Below are 18,851 nucleotides of genomic sequence, written 5' to 3' on the forward strand. Positions count from 1 at the left end.
GTATGACATGCACCCTATGTCCCTAAGCACATGACACGCACTTCCCAGGGCAGCAGTGCATACATACATCGCACACAAGCTTACATATATGGTGCGAATCCCCTCTCCCCAAATGCGTTCTGTTAAAAGGGATCCCAAACCTATACGCTTTAGCATGTAAGCTTAAACTCACATATACCAAAGATAAATAAATTTTTGTTCTGTTGTATAGGTAAAATAACAGAATACACTACCTTCATAGAGAAGAACATGAGTTTATAAACATCATACAAAATACACCAGACAGCGGCAACCAGGTCATCATGAGCCAACAAAAAAATTGTAAGAGAAAATTGGCACATTATTATTAGGAAAATAATCAAATTTCTAAATTCATATATTAGAAAACCAAAAAAAAAAATATTAAAAAATTAAAAGCCGCATTCGAAGGGATCAAGGATCCAGCAGTGCCTAAACCCTAAATTAACAGTTAATAGAAAAACTCATCACGTGTATACCAAACAAATCAAAATATTGTTCCTCATCTACTTCTGTCCACCTTGACGACCAGGGTTTCCAGTTCCATTCTGATCAACTCGTTGATAACCCTCAGCTCCTCTTCCAGCTCCACCCCTAGGTTTACCTGAAAACTCACCCTGATTTCTAAAGTCGCTTCTTCCATAACCACGACCTCCACCAAAGTTTCCACGCCCTCTAAAGCTCTCACTGCGAAAGCCACCCCTTGAAGATGGGTACCTCCCTCTTCCGCTGTTGGCAGTTGCAGCAGCAGATACTGCAAAATGAATATCCACTTATCATCAGAACCACCCATTTAAAATAAATCAGGGGAAAAGTTTGCTTAATATGGCTTCTTTTTTGTAGAAGAGAGATGGATACAAGGCTGAAACTTTTAATTTTACCTCGAGTTGTAGTTCTCTTTTCTTCTATTACAGCTTTACGGCTCCCTATCAAAATGGGAGAGGCCTGGAAAAATACAATTAAGAGTGGAATCAATGAAAGTGGTGTCATAAACAATAATTAGTTATATGCAAATCGTCACAAAAATGCAACATTCAAAATTGAGTCCAAATTACTGCTGCATTAAAAATAAATTTCCACCTAAAGCACTAGAGCAAAAAACAGCAGAATATCCAATTGCAAAGTAAAGCAAAAGGAATATCACAGTGAGGACTTAAGCACTTAAGCAAGAAACAGCAGAATATCCAATTGTTGCACCCCTAAAATTTCCACCTTTCAATCCATCTACTGGCTACAGAAAGGCGCAGCAGGCCTTCCGATCAGTTTCTCAATCGAAATTAGAAACAAGTTGAGCTATAGATTAAGCTACTTTTCTCCATAACTACATCCATACCAGCAACATTGACAGATCAAATACTCTAACCACAAACCACTGGCCCCATTCTTTCTTTTGCATCACCAGTCCCTATACTACATCATAACCAGAAATAAAGCTTTGCCAGAATACTTCACTGATAAAAAAGCTGCTGACTTGATCAGTGATTCATATTAAGCACCATACATTCACACTCTTCTACTTTTATTTCCTACATTGTTCTGTCCATTTTCTTCCTACCATTGGGAGAGAAGAGGAAGGAAGAGCAATAGTCTACCATACACAAAGTACAGGAGAGTAGATAAACTACACACAGCATGGTGACTAACACTGTCAAAGATGACATTTGTAAGAAGCTTTTTGAGCATCATACCTCAATTGCAGATTTCATGGAGCTCGCGGATTCAAACTCAACAAAACCAAAGCAGAAACCCTGCTGCTTGACCAAAAAAAAAAAATCATATATGTAATTATGCAATATTAGAACTAATTAGGGTTGGAAAATTAACACTAATCATTAACAGAAGTTTTGTAGACAGATACCTTATTACTTCTTACTTGGACACCACCTTGCTTTATTGGCCCAAATTTTGCAAAGACCTCCTCAAGTTGAGCAGAAGTTGCATTTTGTGGCAAATTTCGCACATATATGGAGTGACCTTCAGCTTCACAAGACAAAAACACGACTCAGAACCATGGAAAAAGGACACAAAAACTAGACCGCTATGAAAATTATAGATAGAGATGACCATCACCCGGTAATCATCATCATCATATATCCACAATATTCATAGAAATATGTCCATATGCATCATCTTAATTACAACTCTATCTGATCTTTCTCCAAGGCTATCACTACTGGAATTTTGAGATTCAACGTAACTAGGTTTCTTGAAAATGTAACTTTAACGCAGCTGTAATCATTCTAATGCTTATTATATCTTAAACAGCTGTAATTCCTAACCTATGCAAGAATATATCTAATTTTCTAAGTATTAAACAGATGAAAGCAAATGTTAAATAACCAGTGCATGCATCAATGAAACTCAAACTAACTAAAGTTTATTCAATCATAGCAAGGGTAGCATCAATGGAATTGAATTGAACCATTCAATTCTGTTAAGGTCTTTCTCTAATACTTTGTATATTTCAATTTCTTGTACCACAAAAACTGTTTTGTAAATTGTAATGCATGTTTAACACAACCTGACATCCATTACAGACCAATATTTTCCTGCACCATCTGTTTTCAAATGTTATGAAGGCCATTAGTCTAATCATCAGATTTAGATAAAAGATAACTACAAACTCATGTTTTAAAATTCTTGTTTCTTATCAAACAAAGATCTCATGGTTCAAAAATTACTTCAACTGCAACCTAAAAGAGAGATATGAACCAAAAGTCTTAAATGACAATGATAAAAAGGATACTTAAGAGATTGTCAAAGAACATATGACAAACACCCACGAGAAGACACTTCCACAACATCACGGTCATGACAGTGACTGATTTTTTAACAAGTAACACATTATAAATTTGAATAATTGATACTTTCCAGATTATCAAAGAACATATGACAAACACCCATGAGATGAAACTTCCGCAACAACATCACAGTCATGACGGTGACTTTTTTTTACAACACAACAGTTTGTTGCTATGAAATATAATAAATACTGAATTCTTCAATATCACAAAGTTTTGATAACCATTATTACCGTATTAACAAACATAGCAAAAAAAAAAAAAAATTTAAAAAAAAAAAAAAAGACGAAAAGAAGCAAACCAAGCACCTTCCTCAGGTACATCGCTTTTTTCAGGACCAGTTTCACTGGTGGAAGCTGATGGCTCTGATACTAGAGCAGGTTTCACAGTGACTTCCTGGTTTCTAGTTGGAGGCTTGACCTTGAAGTTAGACGCAGGTGCTTTGACTGGTGCAGGTGATATATTGGCCTTAATAGCCTTCAGCTGTAACAAACAGCTATTTAGACAGGTTCAACATTAAAAAAAAAATAAAAAATAAATAATTAAAATAAGAGAGTCAACTGTGAGCTTACAATTGATGCATAGGATCTCTTGGGTCCATCATCTTGAGAGGCAGATAGCTCTGAAGTGACAGTTACAGCCTTGCTCTGATTTAACTGACTTGGGGGGTCAATAACCTCCTCTTCAGTTACTGACCCATCTTCATTATCCGAAGGATCACATACTTCAGCCTCATTAGTAAGATCCTCCTCATACGAGGATTCAGGAACTGGTCCATTATGGACTGGAGCTGGAGGAGGCTGCTCTGAAAGTAAAATCAAATAAAACTATGAAATATAGTTCTCAACAAAACTACAACGAGCATGCATTTATAGACTATAGGTAAAAATCAAAATTCACCTGGCTCTGATGCCTGCGGAGCTTCTTCCACATGTTCAACAGCAACATTAACAGGATCTGAGGCTGGCACTGCTGACTCTTCATCCTCTACGTACCTAAAGACGTCATTTAGGACAAAAAAACCTTTCTCTTGAGGAGCCAAAAAGAATGATTGTGCAAATTTCTTTCTCACATTATCCTTTCCGGTCATGTAACCAGTAACCAAAACAATCACTCCACCCCCCAGGGATAGCTGAGCATCAGCAGTCTTTATCTCAGCAACATAATCTTTGTAATTCAAAGACACGATTTTTTCATTAATTCCCTGTAAAAGTATTAAATTTCAGTTAATACATAGAGATAGTTACATCAAATCTCATTCACCCTTCCCAAAAGAATCTAATGACTCTGGTCATTCAGTGATCAACAAGAAGACCAGGAAGGTGATGTGTTGCATATATAAAGCAACTGCAGCCCCATTAGGGGTTACTATTATACTTTTACAGCACAACCAATAAAATTGTACATTCTAGAGTCTAAAGCATAATCAAAATTTTCAGACATCATTGGATCAAGACAACAAGCTTATTAGCATGTAACACTATCTGGTTCCTCCTTATTTTTCGTAAGAAAATTCAGAATATTCTGAGCACTTCAGCTTAGTTACCAGAATTGCCACTGTGGGGAAGGGGGAAAAAAGTGAATCATTAAATTAGGAACTATCATACTAAACTAGTTATTGACCCGGGCGATGCCCCGGATCATCATAAATTATAAGTTTGATTAAATTAATTTCGAAGAGTTAATGTTAAACAATATTAATAACTAAATGAAAATGTAATTAGGAACAATGACATGTAGTGCATATGTGGCATATGAGTGACACATGTCGTTAGCATGTTGTCCCCATGAGTTTTAATAATATTATAGATATATGTACACTTTACAATGCCAGAGATATACCACTCGTACTATTAAAGGAATCACTTCAGCTTTTTTTTTTTTTTTGGCAACCAAATATTTATTAATAACCAAAATAAGAATATAACGGTTTCACAGTAGTAAAGCAACACCAATAGACAGATAAACCAACATCGGCACACATGCCCACATGCCTAAACACCAAAGATTTTTAAAACTGCTTCAGCAATCCCTAGCCCCTACTTTCTAGGAAAGGTTGAAAAACAGAGCCCTTCATGTACAGAACTATAGTTGTTTCCTTCGACAGCCAAAAGAATAAAAATAATAAATTTATCACTTATCTCTGTACATCAAAAGACTAACCTCAAACACCAATTATCTAGAGATGTTGTTCGTAGAGTCCTAGACCAATTCAAGATCAATTATATTTTTATCCTATCTCCTAATGCCATGTTAGCACCATGAGAAACATATGATATTTTATAACTGATTATACTCCAAGCAGGAATGCAGACTAAGGCTATTATATCTAAATTTATTTGAACTAAAATAATTAACTTATCTGAAATAACACAAAATTGTGTATAATATTTTCTGAATAAAAGCTAATATGTCTGATATTATTCTGTGTAAACTTATATTTTTCTTGAATTTTTTCTTAAATAAGATAAAAATAAGTTAAAATTAGATAAAACAAACAGGCCCTAAAAAGAAATTCATAGATGATTAAAATCTTCAAAATATGAGTACAGCTTTCTAAAATCTACTAAACATACAGGCATGGTCGTAACAGATGTCATAACCCCATTTGAATCTGGGCGACTCAGAACACTTGAATCTTGATAAAATCTGTAAACCAACTCTGGTGATTGGTGAAGAATGAGGTAATACTGCTCCACAAAAGCATTGCCAACAATTTGAGCACTTGGAGTGCTGGCAGGACTTTCTGCCTGCGTTGCCATCTGAAACAAAAAGTCTAAATAAGCATACTTCACAAATTATTATGGCCAAGAGGGACAAAATAGGTCCCAAAGAAAAGCAATAAACAACAGACATTGATTTGAAGTGTAAGATTTGCTACAAGGACGGCTAATTGTCAATGTGCACAGTAAGTGAAAATTCATGCAGAAATAACCCATGAGCACAAATGATGTGAAGGACAGAAAAAGAAAGCCTAGGCAGAGCAACATCATGAACCAGATAGACTACAAAATAAATTGGAAAATTTCGCTGTTTCAAAGTTTTTGTACCCATCCCCAATATTTTGTCTTAAAGTTTTGGCATAAAAATACTATTGAAATGAACAGGCTCGACAGAGGGCAAAAACACTTGAAGAAGCATCTTCACTTCGACCACTTCCCTGAATATTTTTTAAGTTCAACCTTAATAAAAGTGATTTGTAATTTCGGCTCATAAATACTCTGCAGGGTATCAAACCTGCTAAATGAAGTTCAGATTGAGCTTGGTCAGACTGAGATCAGCCTATTAAAGCTCTAGTGTTTCTTTCAGCTTTATACCTGGAGTTTCACTAATAACATAGATCATGTATAGTAAAATATATATGGGAAGGTACCTACGACTGGAAACATATACACACACCATCAACCTAGCTTCCTCTCTACTCTTCAAACTTCTCCAGAAAATTATATCCCAGATCCATCTTAGTAAGATTTAGCACTTGGGAACGCTTAACAAGTGCCTATTCTACATCCTAAAAAAATACTAATAAAACTAAGAAAACTGTCTAACCTTGAAAGCCACTTTAACCCCCAACAATAACTTCCCCAACAAAATAAACAGCAAACTATAAGACCACTTATCTCCTCCCACAGGTCTAAAAGGACGGAAAAAGAACTTGGGGGGGGGGGGGGGGGGGAAGGGAACAAAGAAGTAAAAACTTTGAATAAAATACTGGCTGCTGTCCAGCACAAAAATTTACTGAAATCCGCTGCTCATTTCACCTTTGGTTTGCAATGATCAATAACAATCAAGAATAGTCTTTGTAGTACCAATTTAATCTCTCCTCTCTACTTTTCCAATAGATAAACACCCCTGCTGCCGTCCAACAGCCACCCTTCAGAACCATCAATCAACACTCCACACAGCTCAAAATCACCTCTCAAAATCACCTCAAAGTTACAGCGACTAAAAACCCAAAGAATAAGTAAATTCATACTTTCCCTCTCTGTACGCTTCATGCATGGAAAATTGATGAAGGTACCTAATGACTTCAATTGATAAAAACTTCAACATGGGGTTAGCCTTTTTCAGGTACACTCCAAAGTTCAATATCTTTTCACCCCTCGGAAGGGCGAATTCACGATGGTTGTTGAAAGCAAGAAGGGGTGCATACAGTAAGGAGAGGTAACAGATGTGAGCTTGTGCCTTGTGGTGTATGGACTGGTGGTTTGAGCAGTTTTGGTGAGAAAGAGAAAGAGAGCTGCAAGCGATTGACAGCAAAAAAGGGAAGAGAGGACATGTATTGAACCAGTGAATCTCACTCCTCTCTTTTTTCTGGAGGTGGAGGGGATAATGATGTTCAAATGTTCCATGATTGAAACACCACAGTCAGTGCTACCAGATCTTTTAGGTATCAAGTCCAATAGTCCAATCCATTTCAATCCTTGAACAATAACCAAAACACCCTCTTAGAACTTTAGAAGGCCCAGCTACCCTACTCTACAAAGAAGTAATTCAGGCATCCCAAAGAATATCACAAGACAAAGTAATCCCAAAATACCCTACGAAACTCCAGAAAACATCTGATAAGTCTCAGTTTCTTCAAATGAAGTGTTCTTTTATTTAATTTTCATAACAATTTTGTAACATTCTGGTGCTAAAGACTTGGAATTAAATGTGGCGATAGAGATTAGAAATACTATAGGACAACTACAGAAAGAGACAATACTTGATTAGAATGAGATTTTGGCAACTTGCATTAAAGGTTTCCAAAAATAATCTAGTGAGAATAGCAAGAAAAATATATCAATAAAAAAAAGTTAGCCATAGGTGATAGGTTAGAGCAAATTCAGGCTAAGCTCTCATTTTTACGGTTATGGGCAAAGAAGTTCAACAGCAACACTCATCCATAGCTCAATCACATATAACTGAAAGTAGTTTGGGTTGCGTACTTGTGTTTGTACCTTTGTAGGCTGACAAAGTAGACAGTGTCTAGGAAAAATAAAGGATACACCTTGAACAGGGAAAGTGCTTTAAGATATATAAATAAATATTATTTAGAAAAAAAAAAATATAGGGTAAGCTACCCAGTCATTTTCCTACTGATGCGTTGACTTTATATCAGATTTCCTTTTTTGCTCGTTTTTGGATAAATGGTAAATACAAGTACTCTTCCTAATTCCTATCATAAACCTTTCCCCTGATCCCAGATAACACATACATACACACCTTTTATCGATAGAGGGTCATGCCAAACCTAAGAATAATCATTGGCTAAAAAAGGCAGATTGTGAAGAGCACAAGGCTACAATCATAAGCAGTCACATGCTGCGAAAATGGCAGTGAAATCTTTTTCAGGCTTGAGCAACAAAATGAAGTAACCCTTGTTCATAAAAAAAAAATCGCCACAACTTCAATTTAAACGAAACCAAAATCTTCCTCCCAAGGGTCAATTCAAAAGGTTAGAAGAGGTAGAGAGAAAGGTCAGATGGGGTGTGATAAATCACAAGAAAACATAGACAGCCAACCAGAATCATACACATATGAATGAGCAAAATTTAATCAGATGATTCTAGAAACACATTATTAATGCAAAATTAGCGTGCAAGCTCATATGTTAATGGAAATAATGGAAAGAACTTGACAAAGAAACTAGAATATGAGACTATATTACTGGCTATAGTGCTATACATTGAATCAGATTGATTACTACGAGCATAAAGCCGAAATCCGAAATCAAACAATACTGCAAGTTTCTAAGCATAAAGAACAAAAATTGTAAACCATAAACCGAATTAAGACTTCTGAATTGACGTGAGAGCTAAACAATGAGCCTTAATTGCAAGCTCAACAATAACGAATACGAAGTACAAGAAGTCAAAAATCCAGAACAATAACGAATACGAAGTACAAGAAGTCAAAAACCTAAACAATGAGCCTTAATTGCAAGCTCAACAATCTGCAGGTCAATGATACAAACATAAACCTCGAATATTTACAATATCCAACAAAATCAGCACCATTATAAATACAAATCTATAAAATCACAAAAACCCCAACAACAATATACACTCAAAATTAACAAAAAAGCTCATAAACCCAGATCAATTTCCTAATTTGTCTAAAATTAACAACATTAATCAAACACCCAGATGAACATTTGAAGGAAAAAAATAGAATCTCTAAACAAAAAGTCAAAAACTAAGCAAAATTAATCAATTGATTTGCAAAAAATAGTACCTTTTGTAATGGATTTGGGTGGGGCTGAATTTGATCTTGATGATTCAAGTTATGGATGAGAGAGAAGAGGAACCCAGAGATCTAGAAATACAAAGAAGAGTAAACGCAGTAATTTGGAGAAGGAAAAAGAAGTGATTTTTGCAAAGCTAATAAGATGGTGATCAGATCAACCAAGAACAATTGTTTTTATGCCCAAATTTGGGTAGTTTAGTGATTTTCTGATTTTCGTCTTTCTTTGCGAGTTTTTCTTTTCTTTTTTTTTTTTTTTTTTTTTTTTTTGGGTACTAAATTAAGAAACTATGCTAATTGAGATTTTAAATTTGTGATCTTTGCTAGTTTTGAGAATTTTGTTTTGTTTTTTTTTTTTTAATTGATTGTATTCCAAATCAAATGTAGATTTTGATTTTTATGCTATAGATGAGCGGGCTAAAGTAACTCAGATTCATATAAGCTTGTGTTGTGCTCGGGTGATGTCGGGATAATTTAATGAATTTTAAGATAAATTTTGTCTCAAGTACAACAAGTCAACAAATCATATTTATAAGCATCGACTAGATATTTCATAATTTAGGATATTTTGAGGTAGAATAATATTAATGAGAGGCTTGGGATCGATTCTCACCCCCGCCTTTGTGGCTCTCTAAACACCAAAAAATAATTTAGGATATTTTGAGATAGAATAATATTAACGAGTATTATAGAAGCATACTCCATATGTGAAAAACAATGGTGTATTATGCTATTTCCATTATCTTTGCCCGTGAATTAATGATCAACTATAATCATATTTGTAAAAAATAAAAATAAAAATTACCACCACTCCTATAAAATCAAGTGTAGATTTTGATATTCATGCAATAATGCTATCGATAAGCAAGCTCAAGTATCTTAGATTAATAAAAACATTGTTATTTTGTTAGCTTTTATAGGCATAACATGTTTTATAATGTTTAAAGTTAAAAAGAAACGTGCATGATTTATGGAGTTAGAAGAAAAGTGTGTAAATTAAAGAGTTTAGTAAGAAAAAAGGTCTGTGAAAATTTCATAGTTCTGTAACTATATGGGTTGACATTAGTTTAATATGTTGTGTTAAATAGAAGAAGTTTGCTAAAAAAGGGATTAAGTTTTGGACAGTGTGTACTAAAAGTCTAAAACTTAGAAATTAGAATCATATCATATTAACATTATTAAATATTTTTGGGACTTGCTCTACTCCAAATAAAATCTAGGTGTGTTGAGGACTAGTTTCCTTAGCTTGGGGTGCTTCAGATCATGTATTAGCTCCCTAAACTAGTTTCAAACCTTTCACAAAAAGTCAAAAAATGAATCTGATTCTTCTTGCTCCATATCAAAATTGATTTCAATCAAAAAAAAATATAATAATAATCTAACTCTCACTTAAGATTATTTAGAGATTAATTTGATTCTTTTAATTATTCTACTCTTGGTCTAAATAATCAAGTAATAATTTATACCATACTTAGGATAAGAGTGAAAATTTGCGCTGCGCAGCAGTCTTGCAAACACGAGTATAAACTTCAAAGAGAATTTTTTTGACAAAAAAAAAAAAAAAAAAAAAAACTACGTACTATAAACGGCAAGCTAACATGCCACCTAGGATTGCAAAGTTATTCTTCCTTCTAGCTAATTTATGCCACAATGATTAAACTAATTAGCATTTAGATTTTTCAGCTTTATTTTTTAAATAATTAGTCTTTTATTAGAGACAATTAATTTCTAAGCTAATTAGCTTAGCTAAGCTAATTTGCTTGGCATAGGCCAAGCTAATTATTAAACTACTCTCCAGTGGTTTGGCTATTAGCTTGAAAATTATTAAAATTGCAAGCTAGTCCCTAAAAACAACCATTGGAGTTGCTCTAACAAATAATACTAAACTCGTATTAATGAAATACGATAAGTATGATGATATTATGATAATGTATTGATGTTAGTCATGTTACACATTCAACCCATAAAATACAACAATAATCTACTCTGTATTATTTTGCACTTTTTTAGTGGCATACAAAGAATATATAACCATTTAATCATAATTATCTCAACACACAATTAATAAGAGTCTTCAACACTAATCAACTACAATCACAAATTAATAATCCTTGAAAGTACAACCTTATTGATTAATGATCTTACAATACTCAAATCAAGGACTCCCAAAACCATTAAATTAAAATACAAATCAATATTGCTTGTTTTGTCCTATGCTTTATAAGCTCATTTCCAAAATCACTACACAACTACATTCCCAGTGTAGTACGAGTAATGATTAGTGAAGTTGCAGCAAATTGTCATGATATTTACTTCATTCTACTCCGTAATATAGTTGACAAAATATTACTTCCACTGTTCTTTTTTATTTGACCTTTTCTTTTATCATATTTGTCAAAACTTTAACTATCAATAACTTTAATTCTCCATAAATAAAAATTATATATTAGGATAGTATTTATTGAGACGAATTCAAAAGATCCAACATAAATATGTTTTCCTTACATATTATTCTCAAAAGACGATCAAAGGAGAGGTGATAAATAGTGTAAGAGTCAAAGCGAGTTAATTAAAACAAGAATAATAGAGGAAGTACTTAATGAATTAGTTTTACTTAATTTAAGGATTATTGTAAATTGTAGAGGATACAAATTGTAGAGGATACAATGTGTGTCAATCATTTGGTATCTATTCTAGAAGAGATTGGCATCACTTTGTAGTCAGTAATATTGACTTGTTGTGTTGAGAAGTAAGATTTGTCCGATGTAATATCTACTTGTCTAGGACCTTGACTGTATGTCTGTATGACTCCTAAATAGTTGACTTGGAATAACTGCTTCGTTTACCTGGAATCCCCCATATGAAGACATAAAGTTTGGTGTACTGGTACTCGGTATGTTTTGTGATGTCTAGTAAAAAAATTACTTGTTATACTCTATAAAAAATGATTTGTAATCGCAATTTTATGATGTTGAAAGCTTAGCAGCTATATTCTTATCCTCATTGGATGTAACTTGAGCCACTTGACTTCTTGCCCATGTATAGGTGCAAGTGTGCAACGGTACAACCATATTCACATAACTTTGCAGAAGAATGGCGTAATAGAGTTGAGTGGCGTGCTATATGTAGAGGCGTCAAAATCTGATTCGACTCAGAAAAACGTGATTAGATTTCGATTCACAGACACCCAAATGATCCTAATCCGGCCTAATCTTATCAAACTTGACATAGACATCCAAATTAACACCTCTAAAATGTTAAGTGAAGTCAATTTCCTCGATCATGACTCGTGATAAGTCAATTTACTTTTTTATCTACCCTTTTCCTGACTATAGAATGGAAGATACCTCCTTCACTTTTGTTATAATTTTATAAATATTTCGGAAATAGTTGTCTTATTTTCTACTAATACACTTCGTAGGACGATAATTATAGAGACGCATCCTATGAAGCAAATAAATTTTACTCCATAGGAAAATATGCATGAAAACACTTAAGAGGAAAGATATATGGTCAAAAGCGAAAAACGGAAATATCTTGTAGAGTTAAAGGTCTATCAAGTCATGACCAATGTTTAATCATATTTAATTTTTTCAGTGCGGCATATAGGATAATAAATTTTAGTGGTAGCCAATTAAATACGAGATTATTAATTTCTTTTAGAATAAAATAATTTAAATGACACGTAAGGAAAATTGGTGAATGAGATTTCCCAATTTAAATTAATTAAATATAAAATATTATCTTTTGATATTAGGAGTTTTATCTAAATATTAGTAATAAGTCAAATGTCACATAAGCAAAATTAACGAATGAGATTTAAAGCTTAAATTAATTAAATACAAATATTATCTTTTGAGATTAGGAGTTTTATCAAATATTTTAAAACTAATATAATAACAATTTTAATAATCACATAAATATGAAAAATACTTTGTAAAAAAAATACTAACAAACCGTGCACTACACGGGCTTCATCTAGTGTTAACTACTAGGTAGTTATAAGCTTCTTTATATCAATTTGGTAAAACAAAAGTTTCCCAAAACGACCAATTTCAACAAAATATTTATTTAGGAACATTATGAGATTTTTTTTTTTTTTTTTTGACAAAGAGGGAACATTATGACTTGTGCAAAGATAATCTACAAAATCGAGATTAATATTACTCCGTATTTAGGGATGTCAGTGGGAGACCCGCCCCAATGAGGCGGGGATGGGTCTCGGTTTGGTGGGTGGCGGGGCGGGGATGGGGATAAAAACCATACCCGCCATGGGTGATGGGGCGGGGGTGGATTTTAAGTTGTACCCGCCCCATCCTCGCCCCGCCCCACTTCGTACCCGCCCCATCCCCACCTCATACTCACATCTATATATCTTTTAAAGCAAAATTACATACTTTTATTCTATTTATAAAATAATTACATGAAATACAATATTAATTTAATACTTTGTACGACACTTATATTATAACACAAAAATGTGTATAGAACGTTTTATTTTATAATTCGTATTAATTATGTAAGATTGTGTATTTGAGATACGGATATTAGGTGGATCTTGGGTGGGGATTAGGCGGGTCTTTGGTGGGGATTAGGTGGGGATGGATATCCAAGTGGGGGTTGGGGCGGGGATGGTTTTGGAGTTGTACCCGGTGGGGCAGGGATGGAGATGAAAATTGGACCCGCCGCGGGGATGTGATGAAAATATTAGGTGGGGATGGGAAGGCCAACATCCGCCCCGCCCCATTGAGATCCCTATCCGTATTATTATTATGAAACAACCCGGGGCAACGCCTGATAGTAGCAACTCGGGGCAACGACATGGCTACTCACTAGTTATACACCCTCCATTTTTAAATACTTGCTCCACTTTTTATTTTCGACCGTTTTTAAATACTTGCTCTAATTCCTTATTTGAAAAACTTTTACAATATTAAATTCATTTCTCTTATCTAATGGGACCTAATAGAATTACATTTTATTTCCTTTTACATTCACTCTCCTTCAATTTACTGTCGAGAGTGTCCACTAACTCCACCATCTCTAAATTTTTTACTTTCTCCAATTTCGTCTAAAACTCCGCGCATAAAAAATGGAGTAAATATTATAAAAAAAAAAAAACAAAAAAAAAAGGGAAGGAGTATTTATTAAAAAGGGTCAAAAATAAAGATAAAGATTTTAAAGAGTATTATATGTGACTAATGCGAGGCAATACTTATGTCTACAAGACTACAAGTCATAATTTTGATAAAGAGAATATTCTAAGTTTAGATTGAGTGATGCTTGGGATTCAGATATTAATCATTATCGATTCTTTAAAGCTAACAATATTATCACCTTATTAAGCGTATTATTATATTATCCAAAAAAATAATTAAAAAATATACTGCATCACCTTATTAAGCTTATTTTATTGTCCAAAAAAAAAAAAAAATTTAAAATTTTGAATTTATTTTTGAATAGTGATCGTATTATATTTCAACTTGAATTTCTCAATTCTCTATAAATGCCATACAAACTTGAATAAGAGAGAGAAACAAAAGAGATAAGGGGCAATTATATCATGACTAAGCTCTGTAAGTAAAATTTTAATTACCCAAATCTTTTAATTGATTTTATTTTGTTGATTTTCATGATTTATACGCATCAATCTTTAATTATATTTGGTGGGTTTTAGTTAATTATTGAATGTAATTGATCATCTTGTTTCCGAAGTTGTTGGATTTTAATTTGAATAAATATGGTGGGTATGAATTTCGTTTGTTATTCTTCCTAATTTAATTTGTTTCGTGATACAATTACAATTCAGACTGAGCAAAGTTATAATTTTGGCAACAATTCATTTTTTTTTAATGTGATATATGTCAAATTGTGTGAAATTCACATAAATTGAGTTGTAATATTTGCAGAAAGTTTTTCTGAACTTTGTATAATGATTTTGATCAGTTTGTTATCTAATGCCGAAATCTGAAATTGTTCATGTTCTTGATACTAAAAATATACCAACAAGATCAATGAAAGCATAAAAACAAAAACTGTTTGATTTTCCTGATATATTATTTTTATGGTAATGATATATGTAGCCCTAACCCTTAGGGCTATGTATAGGCATTAAATATACTTTCCAAAATGGAATTAGGTTGGGAATTCATGACAAAATTACACACAAATCGGTGTAATTAATGTTAATCTTTGTTTGATATTTCCTTTTTGAGCTTCTTATACATAGCCCTAAGGGTTATGTTTATCATTTTCCTATTTTTTTTATCATACAAAAGATATGATTTTTATGAATTTTGTGAGGTGGCTAACGAATTCATGTTATTATTGGCTGATCAAAGATACTTAATGCATATGTTTATTATATGCAGGTGTTGTCCCTTTTACTCTTTTGCTGCTCTTTGTAAGCTGTAGTGCTCGGCCTATATATCAGCTTCCAAGCAAAGAACATAAAGGTAGCAAGCAGCCCTTGCAAACTTCACGTCCGTATAACGTTGCACATCGAGGTTCTAATGGAGAATTTCCTGAAGAAACTTCTGCTGCATATCTGGTGTGTTTCAATTTATATTCAACGAGAATTTCATGTGTTTTTTGCTGATGTAGACTAGCTTAAATTCTAATGTGCTTTCAGTTTCACAGTATGCTGTTGCGTGCCTGGATTGTTTTGTTGAATTACTTTGTTAACAGTATGATCTTGCATCTTAATCGATTTGTTATCGTGTCAGAGAAGATTACAACAGCAAGTAAATGAAACAACTGTTGTCTGTTGTATAGCAACAGCATCTGTTTGTGTGTAGTTTGAGTACATATTTTGCTATGTGCTGTTATTGCAAACTTGAATTGTGGTCTAATTTATTTGCTGTGATATGACATGATAATATAACTTTTTTTATTTATATAATTTCATGTTATTCTGATCCAAGGTAATCTTGTATAAATTCGAAGTGTTGTTAGGTTTAAGTTCTCATGACATAGATTATGGCGTGTGAATGTTAAGTTTACCATGTAATAAGAAAAAAGTGGGAATTAAAGGCTATTGTCCTTGGCAGAGAGCTATAGAAGAAGGTGCAGATTTCATAGAAACAGACATCATAGCCACAAAGGATGGTGTGCTAATATGTCATCACGATGTTAATCTTGATGTGACTACCGATATTGCTGACCACAAGGAGTTTGCTGATCGCAAAAGAACATATGAGGTTGAAGGAGGCAACATCACTGGATTCTTCACCGGTATGATGTCCTTACCGGATTGGAGTCTTCAACCCATCTTAAATTTCTTCTCTTTTATCTGTTGAAAATTGATGTCAACTTGCTTGTGATTAATTGTCTTCCTAAAATAATATTTTTCCATGTTTAGTTGATTTCACATGGAAGGAACTACAAACTTTGAGAACTAAGCAAAGATATTCGTTCAGAGATCAGCAATATAATGGTAAGTATGATTCCTGGATTAGAGCGGTAATGAAAGCAAATGGTTTGTAAATTAAGAAGTTTTTTCATTGTATGCCTTTGTATTACAGGAAAATTCCCTATCATTACTTTTGAAGAGTACATATCTATTGCTCTTGATGCTCCTAGAGTTGTTGGGATATATCCAGAGATGAAAAGCCCCGTGTTTATCAATGAGCATGTAAGTAAATTTACTTGTATTGACTCTGCATTTTCTACTGCCACAAATGTGTTTCCAACATGTTGACATGCCTAGCAGTCACCAATACTAGAACTTTACTTATAATGGATGAACCGGAAAAACTTACCAGCCAAGTCAGGCACCTTTCAGTATGTCAACTGGCCAAGCTAAAATATCTAATATCAAATGAATCAGCCAAGCATTTTCGGTCAAAATAGATCTACAATATCTGTGGGGGTCTCTTCTTATTTCAGATCCATCTTTGAAGTGGTTCACATGGTGGTATATGTAGTTATGATTCTTATGAAAACAACAGTTATATTTCTGAGTGTAAAGACTTCTAGTTGTAATCCATATGCATGTACAGCATCTAAGTACACTTCAACTTAGTGCTAGGATGCTGTTTATTGGGTTGATGTTTGAAAGGTTCTTTTAATGCCACTTATGTGATTAAGGCTTTGATTGATTGATTGATTTGTTCATGTGTTGCTCGGATTCTTCATTTCGCCTCAAGCACTCAAATCATATAAGTTAGCTGAGCCTGACACAAGCACATAGTTCTGTTTTGCTATCTCTCTGCTTTCATGGGTTTAATAAAATATCGCATATGACAATATACAGTTAAACCAAACAAATGTTGCAAGACTATACTATATTCCTATTGGTCTTTGGCATGCACTAAGAAATATTGATCGTCAAGATTGCTTGTAATGTTTTTGCTCATACAATAAAGAGTAATCCGTCTTCTTGTGTAATTTTGGTCTGCAGGTGAAGTGGCCTAATGGCAAGATTTTTGAGGATGTGTTTGTGGAGACCCTGAAGAAGTATGGTTACAAAGGTTCATATTTGTCAAAAGATTGGCTAAAACAGCCTTGTTTTATCCAATCATTTGCTCCAAGTTCGATTGTGCATGTATCAAATCAAACAGATCTGCCCAAAATCTTCTTGATCGATGATGTAACTGTGTTAACTCAAGATACCAACCAGGTTCTCTGCTACTGTCTTATTTCCAGATAACACCATTAGTAATCTTCCATCATTCACCATTTCTTGTATTGGTTCTAATATGGAGAATTTGTGCAGACTTATTCGGAAATCACTTCAGATGCTTATTTAGACTACATCAAATCATATGTTGTTGGTATTGGACCTTGGAAAGATACATTGGTTCCAGTGGTAAATAATTATATCCAAGCACCTTCGGATTTAGTTGCCAGAGCACACGCTCGTGACTTGCAGGTATGTATACCAAAGATATGTTGAATCGATTATTGTTTGATTATAGATCGATTAGTCTTTTAGATTAGACTGTAAACTGACTGTGACTAGTTTTAAGTTGAGTTGAATTGTTGGAAACATTAGCCTCACAATGAAACTGTATATCTAATTCCCCTCACAACGAAACTTCAAAAAACGGATAAGTACAAAGCATGAGTATTAAATTTACTAGTCGCTATAGTATTAAGTTAGGAATTGTATTCTCCTTTGTGAAATAGTGAGTTTTTGTTCTTTGGAAGATTAATACACATTTTGTTTTAGAATTTGCCCGTTACTTATCACTTTGATTTGAAGGGATATTAATGAGTTGTTCACGTGAATACAGGTACATCCTTACACCTACAGGAACGAGAACCAATTTCTGCACTTCGACTTCCATCAAGATCCATACATCGAATATGATTTCTGGATAAACAAGATAGGAGTCGATGGCCTATTCACCGACTTCACTGGCAGCCTTCACAACTTCCAGGAATGGACCTCTCCTCTCTCCATTAGTGATAATATTGATGGCTACTCCGCGTATTTGTTGCATAAGATTGCCAATATGTTGCAAAAGTATAAATGATTTTATTCACCATCCATTCTTTTGATGTCAACAAGTATACAATTAGAAAGAGAGTTGTAACAGTTTCATAATGTTAAATTCTTCCACTATTGAGTTTTCATCAAAAAAAGTTGTGTTGTGTTTGCAAAAATTTAGTACTCCGTATATGATTTTTGATTAAATAAATAAATAATAAAAGGGCTCCGTACTTTGATACATTTGCTCAAATAGTCAAATTTCCTTCTATCTTCATAGGATACCCTAAGTATTAATTAAGTTAATGTATACGCAACAGTTGGTTGTGTACACCCACAAACACGCATGCACAGAGGAGTATATTAGACAG

The 18,851-nt window shown here is 33.7% G+C and overlaps 2 protein-coding genes across 2 annotated transcripts; one reads left to right on the forward strand and one right to left on the reverse strand.

The window, feature by feature from the left end:
- Window positions 1-319: 319 nt before the first annotated feature.
- On the reverse strand, window positions 320-9,280 carry LOC145601119 (nuclear transport factor 2-like). Its single transcript, XM_081657064.1, has 9 exons — window positions 9,039-9,280; window positions 5,396-5,581; window positions 3,720-4,023; window positions 3,392-3,624; window positions 3,128-3,302; window positions 1,877-1,998; window positions 1,707-1,769; window positions 900-963; window positions 320-772 (listed from the first exon to the last, which is right to left on the reverse strand). Exons 2-9 carry the CDS (start codon window positions 5,579-5,581, stop codon window positions 525-527), a joined length of 1,395 nt encoding a protein of 464 aa, XP_081513190.1. The 5' UTR covers window positions 9,039-9,280; the 3' UTR covers window positions 320-524.
- A 5,077-nt stretch (window positions 9,281-14,357) lies between these two features.
- LOC145601139 (glycerophosphodiester phosphodiesterase GDPD6-like) lies at window positions 14,358-18,723 on the forward strand. Its single transcript, XM_081657086.1, has 8 exons — window positions 14,358-14,623; window positions 15,419-15,597; window positions 16,097-16,280; window positions 16,408-16,482; window positions 16,571-16,680; window positions 17,449-17,667; window positions 17,764-17,919; window positions 18,284-18,723. Exons 1-8 carry the CDS (start codon window positions 14,611-14,613, stop codon window positions 18,524-18,526), a joined length of 1,179 nt encoding a protein of 392 aa, XP_081513212.1. The 5' UTR covers window positions 14,358-14,610; the 3' UTR covers window positions 18,527-18,723.
- Window positions 18,724-18,851: the final 128 nt, after the last annotated feature.

This window comes from Chenopodium album, chromosome 2 (genome assembly GCF_948465745.1).
Source record: "Chenopodium album chromosome 2, dcCheAlbu1.1, whole genome shotgun sequence".
Taxonomy (NCBI): domain Eukaryota; kingdom Viridiplantae; phylum Streptophyta; class Magnoliopsida; order Caryophyllales; family Amaranthaceae; genus Chenopodium; species Chenopodium album.